Source organism: Mytilus californianus, unplaced genomic scaffold, assembly GCF_021869535.1.
Source record: "Mytilus californianus isolate M0D057914Y unplaced genomic scaffold, xbMytCali1.0.p SCAF_1, whole genome shotgun sequence".
In the NCBI taxonomy this organism is placed as follows: domain Eukaryota; kingdom Metazoa; phylum Mollusca; class Bivalvia; order Mytilida; family Mytilidae; genus Mytilus; species Mytilus californianus.
In genome coordinates, this window is record NW_026262581.1 from 138,339,733 (window position 1) to 138,357,570 (window position 17,838).

Below are 17,838 nucleotides of genomic sequence, written 5' to 3' on the forward strand. Positions count from 1 at the left end.
CACTTGAACTTTGGTGGATAGTTGTCCCATTGGCAATCATACCACATCTCCTTATATTTAAATAGGGTCTGAGCAAGCTTTTGAACAGATATAAATGTTTCATAGTTAACATCAATTTTTGAAAAGGTTTACTTTTACCTACAGAAACCAGGAAGATTTGTGGTCGGCCACATATGCAATTCAAATTCCACACATTTGTTTTATATATAGTCTCTACAAAATTCTGATTTTAACCTTAAAACACACATTTAACCCACACATATACTAGAACATTAAATCTAGCCCATACCTGTCAACCACTGAAACCTTCAAAGAGGGAGATCTCCCCCTCATGTATGACAGCTGAGGGGGAGATTATGCACGAACGACATTTTCAAGTTAAATATATGACCTGTTTACTTATTCAACTACAAAACCAATAAGAGTTAATAAATATACTTTATTTCTTTAATTCATGGTTATAATCTATACAAGGTGTTTTTTTTTTCCTTTTTCAATACCTCATAACATTCCATATTTTGATTTGGTTGTGAGTCTCACACTAAGCATGCTTTCAAACATCGTACAGATCACCAGAAGAAATCGAAAAGTTGATTGAACATGATGTGAAAAATGAGAATTCATTGCTAAGTGAACTTGGTCGTAAATATTTTAAATCTTTCATCCAATCTGCTTGACATTTGCAGTTATATTTCTTCTTTTTTACACTGCCACTTGGTCCAGACAAAGACCTCTATCTTGTTGGAGTTGACATAGCAGAAATGAATTTCGATTAGGCCCTACTTATAAATCTAACAAAAAAACTACTGACCAAAGTTTTCAAACGATCGGTTTATTAAATAAAAAAATGTGGTATGAGTGCCAATGAGACATCTACCCGGTATCCATCCAAGTCACAATGTGTAAAAAGTAAATAATTATAGGTCAAAGTACGGCCTTCAACACGGAGCCTTGGCTCACACCGAACAGCATGTTTGTTTATTTCTATTGAAAGTAATGAAAAAGCCAGAGAATTACGAATGCGGGTCATTCCAGGTAAAAATATCCGAATGCCGGAGTGGACTGGCAAGCGGGAGATTTTCGCAATTTCATTGTTTGCGCGGGAGACTCCAGCTCAAAACGGGAGGGTTGGCAGGTATGATCTAGCCAGACAATTCACTGTTAGATTATTTTGTATTTACAGAACAGAGTTGTAGTGATGATGAAGATGACAATGGGGAGGCTGAAGGTAGGTACTGGTTTAGTTAAAGAATTCTTAGGGGTCCTATTGGCCAAAGGTCATAAAAGGTCATGTTTATGATTTAATAAGAGATGTGTAATAAACTTAATAAAATAGTTACATATACAAACACCAAATGCACAAAAACAAAACAACATGATTTCTACAGGACAATTCATGGTTGTAATCTATGCTAGTGATGATTGTTAAAACTCCCCTCATCGTGGTTGTAATCTATGCTAGTGAAGATAGTTAAAAACTCCCCTCATTGTGGTTGTAATCCATGCTAGTGATGATAGTTAAAACTCCCCTCATTGTGGTTGTACTACATGCTAGTGATGATTGTTAAAATTCCCCTCATCGTGGTTGTAATACATGCTAGTGAAGATAGTTAAAACTCCCCTCATTGTGGTTGTACTACATGCTAGTGATGATTGTTAAAACTCCCCTCATCATGGTTGTAATACATGCTAGTGATGATTGTTAAAACTCCCCTCATCGTGGTTGTACTACATGCTAGTGATGATTGTTAAAACTCCCCTCATCGTGGTTGTATTACATGCTAGTGATGATTGTTAAAACTCCCCTCATCGTGGTTGTAATACATGCTAGTGATGATTGTTAAAACTCCTCTCATCGTGGTTGTAATACATGCTAGTGATGATTGTTAAAACTCCCCTCATCGTGGTTGTAATACATGCTAGTGATGATTGTTAAAACTCCTCTCATCGTGGTTGTAATACATGCTAGTGATGATTGTTAAAACTCCCCTCATCGTGGTTGTAATACATGCTAGTGATGATTGTTAAAACTCCTCTCATCGTGGTTGTAATACATGCTAGTGATGATTGTCAAAACTCCCTTCATCGTGGTTGTAATACATGCTAGTGATGATTGTTAAAACTCCCCTCATCGTGGTTGTAATACATGCTAGTGATGATTGTTAAAACTCCCCTCATCGTGGTTGTAATACATGCTAGTGATGATTGTTAAAACTCCCCTCATCGTGGTTGTAATACATGCTAGTGATGATTGTTAAAACTCCCCTCATTGTGGTTGTAATACATGCTAGTGATGATTGTTAAAACTCCCCTCATTGTGGTTGCAATACATGCTAGTGATAATTGTTAAAACTCCCCTCATTGTGGTTGTAATACATGCTAGTGATGAGTGTTAAAACTCCCCTCATTGTGGTTGTAATACATGCTAGTGATGATTGTTAAAACTCCCCTCATTGTGGTTGTAATACATGCTAGTGATGACTGTTAAAACTCCCTTCATCGTGGTTGTAATACATGCTAGTGATGAGTGTTAAAACTCCCCTCATCGTGGTTGTAATACATGCTAGTGATGAGTGTTAAAACTTCCCTCATTGTGGTTGTAATACATGCTAGTGATGACTGTTAAAACTCCCTTCATCGTGGTTGTAATACATGCTAGTGATGACTGTTAAAACCCCCCTCATTGTGGTTGTAATACATGCTAGTGATGATTGTTAAAACTCCCCTCATTGTGGATGTGATCCATGCTAGTGATGATTGTTAAAACTCCCCTCATTGTGGTTGTAACACATGCTAGTGATGATTGTTAAAACTCCTCTCATCGTGGTTGTAATCCATGCTAGTGATGATTGTTAAAACTCCCCTCAGTGTGGTTGTAATACATGCTAGTGATGATTGTTAAAACTCCCCTCATTGTGGTTGTAGTTCATGCTAGTGATGAGTGTTAAAACTCCTCTCATTGTGGTTGTAATACATGCTAGTGATGATTGTTAAAACTCCCCTCATTGTGGTTGTAATACATGCTAGTGATGATTGTTAAAACTCCCCTCATTGTGGTTGCAATACATGCTAGTGATAATTGTTAAAACTCCCCTCATTGTGGTTGTAATACATGCTAGTGATGATTGTTAAAACTCCTCTCATCGTGGTTGTAATACATGCTAGTGATGATTGTTAAAACTCCCCTCATCGTGGTTGTAATACATGCTAGTGATGATTGTTAAAACTCCTCTCATCGTGGTTGTAATACATGCTAGTGATGATTGTTAAAACTCCCCTCATCGTGGTTGTAATACATGCTAGTGATGATTGTTAAAACTCCTCTCATCGTGGTTGTAATACATGCTAGTGATGATTGTTAAAACTCCCTTCATCGTGGTTGTAATACATGCTAGTGATGATTGTTAAAACTCCCCTCATCGTGGTTGTAATACATGCTAGTGATGATTGTTAAAACTCCCCTCATCGTGGTTGTAATACATGCTAGTGATGATTGTTAAAACTCCCCTCATCGTGGTTGTAATACATGCTAGTGATGATTGTTAAAACTCCCCTCATTGTGGTTGTAATACATGCTAGTGATGATTGTTAAAACTCCCCTCATTGTGGTTGCAATACATGCTAGTGATAATTGTTAAAACTCCCCTCATTGTGGTTGTAATACATGCTAGTGATGAGTGTTAAAACTCCCCTCATTGTGGTTGTAATACATGCTAGTGATGATTGTTAAAACTCCCCTCATTGTGGTTGTAATACATGCTAGTGATGACTGTTAAAACTCCCTTCATCGTGGTTGTAATACATGCTAGTGATGAGTGTTAAAACTCCCCTCATCGTGGTTGTAATACATGCTAGTGATGAGTGTTAAAACTTCCCTCATTGTGGTTGTAATACATGCTAGTGATGACTGTTAAAACTCCCTTCATCGTGGTTGTAATACATGCTAGTGATGACTGTTAAAACCCCCCTCATTGTGGTTGTAATACATGCTAGTGATGATTGTTAAAACTCCCCTCATTGTGGATGTGATCCATGCTAGTGATGATTGTTAAAACTCCCCTCATTGTGGTTGTAACACATGCTAGTGATGATTGTTAAAACTCCTCTCATCGTGGTTGTAATCCATGCTAGTGATGATTGTTAAAACTCCCCTCAGTGTGGTTGTAATACATGCTAGTGATGATTGTTAAAACTCCCCTCATTGTGGTTGTAGTTCATGCTAGTGATGAGTGTTAAAACTCCTCTCATTGTGGTTGTAATACATGCTAGTGATGATTGTTAAAACTCCCCTCATTGTGGTTGTAATACATGCTAGTGATGACTGTTAAAACTCCTCTCATCGTGGTTGTAATACATGCTAGTGATGAGTGTTAAAACTCCTCTCATCGTGGTTGTAATACATGCTAGTGATGATTGTTAAAACTCCCCTCATCGTGGTTGTAATACATGCTAGTGATGAGTGTTAAAACTCCCCTCATTGTGGTTGTAATACATGCTAGTGATGAGTGTTAAAACTCCTCTCAACGTGGTTGTAATACATGCTAGTGATGATTGTTAAAACTCCCCTCATTGTGGTTGTAATACATGCTAGTGATGATTGTTAAAACTCCCCTCATCGTGTTTGTAAACGTCTATTTTCTACATCACCACTTTCTATGAAAACATTGATAGGGTTTATGATGATGTGTAGAACAACTTATTCAAGTAATGAAGGAAGCCAGATTGTCTTTATAAACACCAATCACTGAAGCAGGTGTTATGTTTCAAGAGGGATGTCAGGACTTGGCTTTTATTTTTTTCTGGACTTTAAGATTTACCCTTATTGGGACTCTGGATTTAATGATTTTTTTTCGGGGGGGGGGGGGGGGGGGGGGGGGGAGGAGGGAGTACAGGAAAGAATGCTTTTTTGGGGGGGATTTAAGATTCAGGGTTTATATTTCCATGAATTCTGGATTACACCCACTCCTTCCTCCCTTATTCAACACAGATGATAACTAACTAAGCCAAAACTTAACATAGATAGTCAAGTAAATCATGCACAATTTTTTGAACAAGATATTTCACAAGTACAGTTGCCTATGACAAACTAATTATTTTTATCAGGTTAAGTTTCAGCTCAATTGATATAAAAGTTGTCCTCATTCACATTGAATGGAAAATTAGTGATCTTTTTGAAAAGATACATGAATTTTTACATTGAATAAATATTTATTTTCTAAGTTTTGGAATAAATGAAGTCACTTCAAATTTTATGCTATGTTAATAGAAAAAAGTACTCTTTTATTTCACAGGCTATTATGATTTCCTGGGTTTTCCATAGAGAAATTCGAGCTTCACAACTATAACAATGTATTTTTCTATGTTAGCAATTAGATGCATGTTTATTCTTTTTGATGAAATGGAATTTTTGATTTAATATCAGTAATGTTTCTAATGTTTATAGAATATTTGACATTTCTGTATAATAAAATCAGCACAAAGTTATTGATTGAAAAGGATAAATCATTAAACTTTAACCACATGGTATTACTCATACTGGTACCTAATGGTATAAGATTACTCATTATACTGGTACTTAATGGTATAAGATTACTCATTAAACTGGTACCTATTGATATAGAATTACTCATTAAACTGTTACAGAAATGGTTGAACAAAATCTCTTTTTTTTTAAAGTGGAAAAAAATCAATCTGTATTTTGTCATTTTATAGAATGAATTCATGTGTTGTCCATTGGTCATTCATAAACTTAAAACTAAATTCTTCACTAAATCCACTTGGACCAGTATGATCAAACATTACTGGAGCCATCTCTAAGGTGTGTAGTTTTTTGTAAGTCTTTAAACCAACTAACCAACATTGTCATAAACATGTTTAAAATACTTATAATTATTCTGTGAATGGCTTTCTTTTAAATATAGCAAATAGTCAAGTTTTAAATGTTAAAAACATGTTACCTGTAGTGTGAGTTTCATTCAGTTGACCTTTTGTACCTAATAATGGCCATTGAATTTAGATAACTTAAAAGAACGAAGACATTTGTTCATTCGCATCAGACTCAGTCATCACACAGTAAGCTGACATTTGATATAATGGACTAAAAAGAGAATTGTATCATAAACAAACACTCTATAACTGGAAAATGAAGTTAACATTTAATTTGACATTCAATACAATGATATTATAATCCAAAAGAAACTATCATTTTAGCATTTATTTTATCTTTAATTGATTTCAACTATAAAATTAATGAAACAATTTTAATAATTCAGAGAAAAAAAATAATAGCATCTATATTCAAATTGAATTGTTCAGTTGATATGTTGGGAGTATAACAATCTACATACAATTTGACTGGATAAAATGTCATGTCTCCATGGAGATAGTGCTGGGACTGGTGATTCACTGTCTGTTTAAAACCAATCTTTGTAAAACTAAAGCTGATTTTCTGAAGTAAAACCTATTTTTTTATGTTTTTGTTGTTTTTTGTGTGTTTTTTGTTTTTTGCAATAATATGTAAGCTGTTGTTTACAACACATCACTAAATCAAATAATTCACTGTCCTATAACTTGATATTTTGGTTATCAGCAAACTTTGGATGTGGGGAAGATTTGGATTATCTCCCCTGTTTACAAAAAAACAGTTTAGATGTCAGTAGTCAGTGTGTGTTTTTGTTGATATTTTTATGTATTTGCTCTTTTATTGCAGTTATTATGTAAATTGGTGATATTTCATGTTTTCCCATCCACCATTTCAATGATCAATAGAGCAAAAACAATTTAATTGACCCCTTTTAAATTTTCATATTATTAAAACAGAAATGACTAGTGTCATAACATTTAGTTATATTTATAAACAAAATTCCTCAGGGTGGCCAATTCAATCCTTTTGTGGTAGGGGTGAGCAACTGAGATATGCATTACCCAACCCTCTTCATATATTTTGAATAACAAAGATAAATACTCTTATCATATATTTTTTGACAATATATGAATACTAATGCTTTATTGAGATTGGTATAGTTACAAACTACTAAACATAAGGTCAATAGAGACAAAAATCATACCTATAGCTATCATGATTACCTTACAAACTACTAAACATAAGCTCTATAGAGACAAAATAATACCTATAGCTATCATGATTACCTTACAAACTACTAAACATCAGCTCTATAGAGACAAAATCATACCTATAGCTATCATGATTACCTTACAAACTACTAAACATCAGCTCTATAGAGACAAAAATCATACCTATAGCTATCATGATTACCTTACAAACTACTAAACATCAGCTCTATAGAGACAAAATCATACCTATAGCTATCATGATTACCTTACAAACTACTAAACATAAGCTCTATAGAGACAAAAATCATACCTATAGCTATCATGATTACTCTTTTTCATGGAGAGATAATTAGATTTGGCAAATATCTGATGCAGTTAGGACTCAGGTTTTAATCTGGTCAGTGAAAAACAAATTGACATCTGATTAGTTTCTTGGAAATAGCCTTTCTAAAGATTAACAAATAGCATGTGTAGAAAAAAGTTCCAAAGTTTTTTAATTTTTTTCTGTATTTTACTGATAAGTGGACTATTTCACAAGTATAACTTAAGTAACCAACAAATCTATGGTTCCGATAGATTAAATTCATTCATCCTTAAACATGACATTGAAATTATGCCAAACTGTAAAATTGTATATTTCTACTGCTTTATATTATTGAGAGCCCTTGTTGTAATGGAACTCTTGATTTTATATTAAAAGACAAAAATCTATTCAATTTCAAGACTTTATTCCTTCCTTAATCATCCTTAAAATACCTGAAATAGTTGCCACCAGTTATTGAACAAGCGGCAATCTATCAATCACTTCATCATTACAATTGTAGTTAATAAAGAAATAAGCAACAAAAGGGCAACTAGAGATTATATTAAAAGGGAGATAACTCCTGTTATATTTTGTACATTTCTGTGATTTCTGATGTGACATGCCCACAAGAGGGAGCAAATAGGTTCACTAAACCACATCAATGATCAAATAGAAATCTTAACAAAACTTTAGGTTGGTCTTTTATGTTGTGTATTTTAAACAACTTGGTTTACACAGGAAACTTTTTTTATGCAAAATCATTGTTCTATTTGTGTTATTAAAAAAACATTTTGAGTCTTTTTTCATGCAGTATTGTATCCTATATACCATCTAGAATTTTCAAATCTAGTGATTTAATTTTTGTCTCACAATTGATTTTTTGTTTTCCATTGGTGCAATTCAGGCGTGTTGTCCACATCGGCAAGGTTATTGTATTTTGTGATTGGTAAGTTTAAGAGGTAGTAATTAGTGGCAAGTTAGTGTTATTTTATTTGGTGTGTTGTTGTATCAGTATTTGCACATCTTATTTCTATGGAAATTGTTTGGCTCTTTCCCCTTAGTCATGGTATATTGACTTTGAAGTTTTTTGCAGTGTAACAAATTATTAGTTTGTGATTAACTTAACTGGTTAAGAAAAACTGCTAATGGTAAGTCAAGAATATTTGATATGCAGTTGTATTAGCATTGCCATATTTCATTTCTGGCTATGTTGATATTAAATGAAATGCTAACAACTCAAATGTTATTTACTTTATATTCAGTGTTGAGGAAGTCAAACACATTTTATTTATTTTAAAGCTAATGTTGAGATGGCTGATGCTTATGTTACAAAGACCCAGGAAGATATGGATAACTGGCAGCAGGAGGTATTAAAACGTCTCGACCAGGAACAAGATTTTATAGCACAGCTCCGAAAACGACGTCAACATAGTAATAGTAGCAGTATTATACAAAGTGATAATGAAAATGACAGGTAAGAACCTACTGAACTATTTAATATATATTGATGGCGAAAGTGTCAAAATTTCAAATCTCAGAAATGGGAAAATTTCTAGAGGGAGTTTTGTTGTAGAACTTACCTCACATTTCATAGTAACATTTCTGCCTTCTATGGGAATAAGCTTTGACTATTAATTTGCCTCACAATTTACTTGTTTATTTGAGCAGGACCCTCTTTGAAGATTTCCATCACTATCCTCTAGATATATATTATTATATCTTACTTCTTCCAGTCAAATGTTAATATTTGAAATTTTTTATTAGCATTCAGTTGAGCAAAGTCATCGTGTGGCCTGACCCTGAAGCTGTAGCAACACATAAGGATCAGGGTCATCTTGCTGCCCATTTCACATTTAATAACTTCTTTATTTAATTCAACCAAACTTACTGTAAATACAGAAATTATTGCGTGCACTTATTATTGCGATTCCCCATCCTCCAGCAAAAATATGAGGGTTTTTTTTTGCAATCCGCCGACCTCCCCCAAAATATTTTTTAAAAGTTATTAGTCCCCTACAGACAAAGTCGAAGGGGGCTTTAGGTTTGCACTCCGTCCGTCTGTCTGTCTGTCTGTCTGTCCATCCTTCAGTCCGGCAAATCAGTTTTCCTCACTTTTTTTCGTCATGCTTGAAGATATTTATTTGATAATTGGTATATAGTTTTATCATGACAATTTACAGATCAAGTTTGAACTGATGATTTTGTGCAGAGTTATGGTGTTTGGACTTAGAAAATTCACTCAAATAATCAGTTTTCCTCACCTTTTTTTCGTCACTTGAAGATATGGATTTGATAATTGGTATGTAGTTTTATCATGAAAAGTTTCAGATCAAGTTTGAATTTCCGTTCTGATGATTTTGTGCAGAGCTATGGTCCTTGGACTTAAAACATTCACTTAAATAATAAAGTTTTCCACACTTTTTTTCGTCATTCTTGAAGATATTGACTTGATATTTGTTATATAGTTTACACCATGACAAGTTATAGATCAAGCTAGCATGTTGTTCTAGTACAATGAATTTTACCTGGTAGGGGACTATGTATTGCAATGCAATATTCTCAGAATGCTTGTTTATGGTTTAAATTAAGTGTTTCATGTATTCCCGGCATCTTTTGATCAAACACAAACCTATTAGACAGATTTCAAATTCAAAGTATTATAAAAATGTCACCTGGCTTCACCGATTACAGGTTGCCAGATATCAGTTGTAAAAACAACAACACCTTAAAATGCCCAAGGTGAAAGGTTACTTACATTACGCCAGTAGCAAAGGGAGATAAATCAATCACACACTGACCAGGGGAAAATCAAATAAGAATGCGAGGTTTAATTATTGGGCGGGTCGCATTATTCGCAATAATAAAAACCTGGTAATAATTTCTGAATTTACAGTAATTGTTTTTATATAAACAACCAAAGGGGTGATCAACATTCTGAATGTTTCTATTGCAGCTCTTTACCCATGGACATGACCTCTTCTTATGTTAAAACAGATGACAGTAGTGTAGTTACAGACAATGATAGTTGTACTAAAAGTGACGGGGATGATGAAGATGATTCAGAGCTCTATGATAATCACCCAAAAGTAAGATTTCAAATCCAAATATACTGATTTTCTCTGAAGTACACTTGTAATTATTATATATTCAAAGAGATGGATGGGAACAGTAATAAACATTAGTAACATAATAAATAGCTTTATAAGTTGTTGATAACAATGTACCGGTAGCAACTATATAGGGATATTATAAGTAGTTAGCTCATTTAACATAATACCTAATCTCTTTTACTGTGGATGAGGGTAAACAATGAATAGTATCCTTCTACATTTACATGTTAAATAATGAGATGTGATATGATTGCCAATGAGATAATTATCAACCAGAGTCCATATGAGGTGTATGTAAGCAGTATTGGTCACTGAACAGCCTTCAACAATGATCAAAACTTTCTAGAGTATATGGATTTTAATAAATACTTTTGTTTTTTTGTAAAACAGGAGCTACCAAACAGAATGAATTCAAGTACATTTTCTACTGATGAAGAAAGTTTTCTACAATCTGATGCTGAATCCTATATACGTACAGATGAAGAGGACAATGACAATGACTGGGAAGAGTCGATGAAAAGATGGGCAAACAGATGAAACAATTCATTGCTTATTGTCAAAATCTAAAAAGTGTGCTTGCACCAACCCAATATGCTGTAAGAAATGGTGTTTAAGTACCCCGGTAGTTCTGTACAAGGATTGAATAAGAACTTCCCACAGAGTATTATCATTATATGACCCCAATCAATCAATCAGTCATTGAATAGGTTCCCCATTCAGAATAGATCACCGATTATTCTAGATCTATGAGTATGTTGGACAACCTGCTGTGACGCTATTCTAAAGTACCAATACCTCGATATCTGTGTCAAATTATCATAGCTATGCTCATATAGAATTCTGGTAGGGGCAATTTAAAACTTGTCTGTTAAGAATGCAATGCAGTCATGTGATTACTCTATAAATGTTTTATAGAGTCATGTGATTAACACAAAACTCCCATTATGTCATGTGATAATTTAACTGCTAAATTGTATTTATATTGTGATAAACATCAAACTAGAGTCAGTTAAAATATAGGTATCAATATTGGAAGTCATGTGATCAATGTTATTACAATAATGAATTCATGTTAATTTTTCAGCAACTTCTTAAGTTTTTAATTTTGTTAGTCGTTTAAGGATGTTTGCTACTCTTGTTTTTAACTTTTGCCAAACATTTGAATCCTCTAGTTTTATTCATTGTAGTGTCACTACAAATTTCGCCTGCTAACCCCTACTTTTCTTTTTATAATTTTATTACATATAGTTAAAAAGGTCATTTTTATGCCCCACCAAGGGGCATTAAGTATTTTGGTCTGTGTGTCCCTTCGTTCGTTCGTCCATTCGGCCATCCATCCGTCCGTCGTCTGTCCGTTAGTCCTTCTGTCCTGCTTCAGGTTAAAGTTTTTGGTCAAGGTAGTTTTTGATGAAATTGAAGTCCAATCAACTTGAAACTTAGTACACTTGTTCCCTATGATATGATCTTTCTAATTTTAATGCCAAATTAGAGTTTTGACCCCAATTTCACTGTCCACTGAACATAGAAAATGATAGTGTGAGTGGGGCATCCGTGTACTATGGACACATTCTTGTTGAACAATCTTATAAAATTCTTCTTTTTTCTCATAGTTTTTGAGAGATTAAAGGAGCCAATGTTAAATGTATGAAAAGTCTAGAGAGAATCATTTCCCGCCAAATTTTCAAATGATTATATCCCAAAAATAAGGTCACGAACCTATCATTTTTTTTCTGCTTTTGAAGTACAATTGTTTATAAACTATCAATTTATAATAGTCTTTTAAAAAGCTTGTTATTTTGAAACAGAGGATCAAACATCCTTAATACTAAATCCTGTTTAATATTATCCTCACTTGGTTACAGATATTTCCTCTATTATCCTCACTTGGTTACAGATATTCCCTCTATTATCCTCACTTGGTTACAGATATTCCCTCTATTATCCTCACTTGGTTACAGATATTCCCTCTATTATCCTCACTTGGTTACAGATATTCCCTCTAAATCCTGTTTAATATTTATATCCTCATTTGAATACAGATATTCCCTCTATTATCCTCACTTGGTTACAGATATTCCCTCTAATCCTGTTTAATATTATCCTCACTTGGTTACAGATATTCCCTCTATTATCCTCACTTGGTTACAGATATTCCCTCTAAATCCTGTTTAATATTTATATCCTCATTTGAATACAGATATTCCCTGTGATTTCAATGCGTTCATACAATATTACAAATTTATCCTGATCAATGTAAATTTAGTTTTAGAATGCTATTATATTATTTGAAAAGAACAAATAATAGTTAAAAATTATTAGTTAAGATGTTGTGGCTGAAATGTAAGATTGTTTTATCATTACATGTTTTGCAGTTCTCTTTGATATTAATATCATAAATCCTTATTCTAGAATTATAATTTACAAGTAAAATATTTAAATCAACTAAAGTGTTAAGAAATAATTATTCTTCTGTCATCTGAAAATGTACAACAGTGACAATGTTGTATAATACTTTTATTTTCCCTGTTTAAAGTTAATTCAACAAGGAGAAAAAAATGTAAACAATCTATAGCTTTTGGTCTAAATAAATATATATTCAATACTTGTAGGCCCCCTCATTTTGTCATATATGGAAAAGCAATTTATAGAACTTTGCAACGCACAATTTCATTAAATATGTCATTACAACTCTATATTTGACAACATTTGAAGTGGGTTTGTATATTATATTGTTATTCTTGGTTGTGATTCTACCAAGTCTGCCTTTCATTTTGTGTAAGTCATATTTATTCTGTGAGCAGAAAAAAACATTGAAATGTTTGGTATGTATCCAATCTTTACCAATTTTGGTAAATATTTCTTCCTCCCAATTGACAATGTGAAATTGTAATTATTTAAAACCAGTCGATTTTTTTTTCATCTCTTCTATCATTAACCTGTTTATTGTTTTATGTCAATATCTCTTCAAAGTGAGGCTTTTTAATATATATGTACAAGAATGTACCAAACACAATGTCATTCAACTGTATTTCTGATTTCTTTATTACCTTCAGTGACAGATTCACATATTACCGTATACGATTGTCTGTTTTTTTGTTCCTCCACACTTTGAGCACTTCTTGCAATATCTTTTAAGTGCTTTAGCAAATCTTATTGGATGTTTTTTTTTTAATTTAATGTTTGATTTCATGAGGTCAGTTCACGTTTCTGATTTTCATGATTTCCAGGTTTGTTGTGCAATAGTCATGGAAATGTTTTGGTTAAAAATTAAAAAGCTGTGACAAGTCCCTTGATAATCCAAGATTGCTCAAGTAGATATATTCTTAGAAAATGTTTAGTTCCATAAATACAAATCCCTTTGGATTTCAACTTCTTTCAGAGCCGTTGAACTAGAGTTAATATGGGTCTTATTTGTGTCGTGATGGTTAGTTTACTGTACTTTACAAAATTCTTATACAAATTTTTATTACATATAATCTCACTTTTAGTTTTGAAGGTTTTGTTAATTTTATGTTATGAGTCTGTCATTATTAGATAATTGGCATTGTTGAGCATATTTCAGATATCTCAGTTTTGTTTTCGAGGAAAGCTGTAACATGATTTTTTATGCTCCCATCGTAGGCAACGAGGACGTTAAGTGTTATCTTGGCTGTCTTTTTGTCAGTCCTTCCCATTTTAATTTCTGCACTCTAACTTAAGTTTGCCTCATGCAAATTTTTTAAGAAACTAATACACAATGCTAAGAATCAAAACTCACAGACAGAGTTCGAATTTGGGCAGTGAGTCACTTACCGTTCTAGTATTATGCCCCTTTATAACTTGGAAAATTGAAAATTTTTCTGTTTCCGCACTCTGAATTAAGTTTTTCTCATTCAAATTTTCTGAAACTCATACACAAAGCTAAGAAACAAAACTCGCAGACAGAGTTCAAATTTGGGTATAATTGAGTCAATTATGATTTTAAAGTGATTCCCCTTTATAACTTGGAAAATTGCAAATTTTTTCGTTTCTGCACTCTTAACTTAAGTTTGTCTCATCCAAATTTTATGAAACTCATACATAAGGCTAAGAACTACAACTCGCAGACAGAGTTCAAATTGGAATGTGAGTCATTTATCGTTCTAGAGTTATGCCCTATTTAACATGGAAAATGGCAAAGCTTGAGCGGGGGCATTCATATCCTCAGACACATTCTTCTTTTATTTTAAGTATTTGGTAATATAAGGATACACTCCTTTTCAGTGTGGAAGAGTTTTACATTTCTATTAAGAAGAAGGGGCTTTATATGCAAAAATTAAACAATTTAGCAACGAATAAAGACATATGTATGATGTGTTCCGTTATTACCAGTTAATATTAAATTGGAAAATGGTGAAAAAAAGGTTTACCCAGGAAAATTGATTGAATCCTTTTAAACCTCATTAGTATGGCCTACATTATCCTATTAAAGACAGTTTGTCAGTATTTGAGTATGGAAAGTAAGGATTTTAAGAGGGTGACAGGTTTTATATACAATTTAGTTTCATTTTTTTTTATACAAGTTTTTATTTGGAAGTAAAATCAGTAATAAGAATCAACAAATTGTACAATAGACATCACAAATATATATATATAAATACATGCTATACTCATATATCCCTCATCAATTCAATATATTGCCATTTCTCTATTTTTGTTTTATGAAGATGTTTAATATTTTTACATATGATTTTTGTACTTATTTAGATCTAGTCGGCTTAGACTTCACCAATGGCATTTTTGGTGATATATATTTTGAATTTTACACAATGATGCTATAATTATTTATATTTTGTAATGCAGTATGTTTTTGCTTGAATATCTTTTTGGGAAATTAATCATTTTCTTTTCAAATCAGTATTCACGTGAACGGGTTGCTGCCTTTTTATCTTTCTGATTATAGCAGTCTTTTGTCATGATTTTTTTTATATATAAACTCCAAACATTGGTAATTAGTTTCTGTACAGTTTTGTTGTTAGATCTTTCACTGTATTATATTTTTGTTATGCTTTTATATCTATTTTACAAATATCCAAAAATCAAAAACAATTTTCTGGTCATTAAATCAATAAATGCTCATCAATAATTATATTTAGCTCTAGTAATGTTACAACTGTCAATTTACATTGATTGAAACTTTTACACAGGGTTTAATCCAGTAAGTTACACAGGGTTTAATCCAGTAAATTACACAGGGTTTAATCCAGTAAACTTCTCTATTAAAGTAAACAAATGATTCCTTTGTATTATAAGTTTTTATCTAGTATATTGCTACTTGAACTGTATTACCTCATATATATCCTGGATATTTAAAACAATGTAAAGCTTTTTTTGATCAAATGACCAGTGGGAGCTTTTCTCTCTTTAGGAATCTCCCATCTTTGTTTCTGGTCAATAACCACAATAAAAATTTTCATTTTAACTGCTTTTGTTAATTGAAACCAAACTTCCATACAATAGAATAGTTACTTTAAGAACTATATATATATAAGATCTGAGATTGCTACATGAGATTGTATTGGATGTAGATTATTTGACTTCATCTTATGGATGAATGGTCATTTGTTGGTCTTCTTGATTGATATTAAATACCAGTCCCATCTACCATCCAAAGTGGCAGCCTGATAATTTAGTAATATGTTTCTTCAGAACTATTCTAATTCACAGTATCAATACAACCATGAGACAACCCATATATGATCTGACCCCCCCCCCCCCCCCCCCCCCCCCCCCCCCCCCTGTAAAAAGAGAAATACCTGATATGAGATGTAGACTTGGAATGTTGTATGTAGATTTTTTGGTTAAGATAACCCACCAATACAATATAGATTCCCCCACCAATACAATATAGATTCCCACACCTATACAATATAGATTCCCCCACCAATACAATATAGATTCCCCCACCTATACAATATAGATTCCCCCACCAATACAATATAGATTTCCCCACCAATACAATATAGATTCCCCCACCTATACAATATAGATTCCCCCACCAATACAATATAGATTTCCCCACCAATACAATATAGATTTCCCCACCAATACAATATAGATTCCCCCACCTATACAATAAAGATTCCCCCACCTATACAATATAGATTCCCCCACCTATACAATAAAGATTCCCCCACCTATACAATATAGATTCCCCCACCTATACAATATAGATTCCCCCACCTATACAATAAAGATTCCCCCACCTATACAATATAGATTCCCCCACCTATACAATATAGATTCCCCCACCTATACAATAAAGATTCCCCCACCTATACAATATAGATTCCCCCACCTATACAATAAAGATTCCCCCACCTATACAATATAGATTCCCCCACCTATACAATATAGATTCCCCCACCTATACAATAAAGATTCCCCCACCTATACAATATAGATTCCCCCACCAATACAATATAGATTCCCACTGTTGACATTAGGATGTAATGTTTTCCTTTGCCTAAGATGTAATGTTTTGTATATCTATATTGCTAAGATCAAACTATTATATTTTTGTTTTGTTTTGTAACATTTTACTCAGATTTTAATACTTTGTTTGGTATGAGATTTGTTGACCTTTGCTACATTTTCAAGGACTTATTTTCTACAAGTTTGTATAAACAATAACTTTCAAAGACTTGTCTACTACAAATTTGTGAACAATAATTTATAGAACATTATAAACATGATAATAGGTTGTATTTATGAAAGTTGTGATATTCTTAAGAAATACAGATTTTAAACAGAATGTTTGTTGTTTATTATTTAAAGTAACAGTAGTTAGCAGAATATTGCTTCTTACAGTAATTATAGCATCAATCTAGGAGTCCAGGTTATATAGAAAATACCTTGTCCATTCATTCGTCCATCCCTCTGCTCGTCCAACAAATTTTTTCCATCACAATTTTCTAATAAACTACCAAACAGAATGACTTCTTGTGTAGTCAATAGCTTGACATCGATAAATTATAAGTTTTGAGCATTTTTCAGATCTGTTATTATGATAGATGCCATTAATGCAATAGGAATTGAAAACACAGTTGTATAACTTAAACTTATATTATATGGAAGGGGGTACAGCAGTTATATCCCAATTGATGGTCACTTTGATCTATACTTCACAACCGTAGCCATCTTTGAAATATCAGACACCGATTGCAAATCTGCACATTCTGATAAACCCTAATATATCGTTTGCTGGTACTAATGAAACAGGGACCTTCACTGAGATAGCTGTGTCAGTGGAGTAATTGTTAACAGCGTGTGCAATACTGTTGTTGAATAAAAAAAAAAATATATCGTTTGCTGCGGGTTTAGAAAGCAATT

At 32.9% G+C, this 17,838-nt stretch overlaps 1 protein-coding gene and 1 long non-coding RNA gene across 16 annotated transcripts in view; one reads left to right on the forward strand and one right to left on the reverse strand.

Moving 5' to 3' along the window:
• Positions 1 to 16,231, forward strand: part of LOC127736618 (dystrobrevin beta-like) — a 131,523-nt gene extending 115,292 nt beyond the window's left edge. For all 3 annotated transcript variants that reach the window (XM_052247184.1, XM_052247191.1, XM_052247177.1), the window contains 4 exons: positions 1,184 to 1,228; positions 8,678 to 8,852; positions 10,332 to 10,464; positions 10,879 to 16,231. In XM_052247184.1, coding sequence (XP_052103144.1) covers positions 1,184 to 1,228; positions 8,678 to 8,852; positions 10,332 to 10,464; positions 10,879 to 11,025 — 500 coding nt within the window. In that variant the 3' untranslated portion in view covers positions 11,026 to 16,231. The remainder of the gene's footprint in view (positions 1 to 1,183; positions 1,229 to 8,677; positions 8,853 to 10,331; positions 10,465 to 10,878) is intronic.
• Positions 16,232 to 16,316: 85 nt separating this feature from the next.
• LOC127736648 (uncharacterized) lies at positions 16,317 to 17,254 on the reverse strand. 13 transcript variants are annotated; one of them, XR_007999104.1, is made up of 5 exons: positions 16,828 to 17,254; positions 16,713 to 16,758; positions 16,552 to 16,620; positions 16,460 to 16,482; positions 16,317 to 16,367 (listed from the first exon to the last, which is right to left on the reverse strand). It is a non-coding gene; the product is annotated as an uncharacterized LOC127736648 (long non-coding RNA). The 13 variants fall into 13 exon arrangements; XR_007999106.1 differs by having other exon boundaries at positions 16,529 to 16,620; XR_007999093.1 differs by having other exon boundaries at positions 16,333 to 16,413.
• Positions 17,255 to 17,838: the final 584 nt, after the last annotated feature.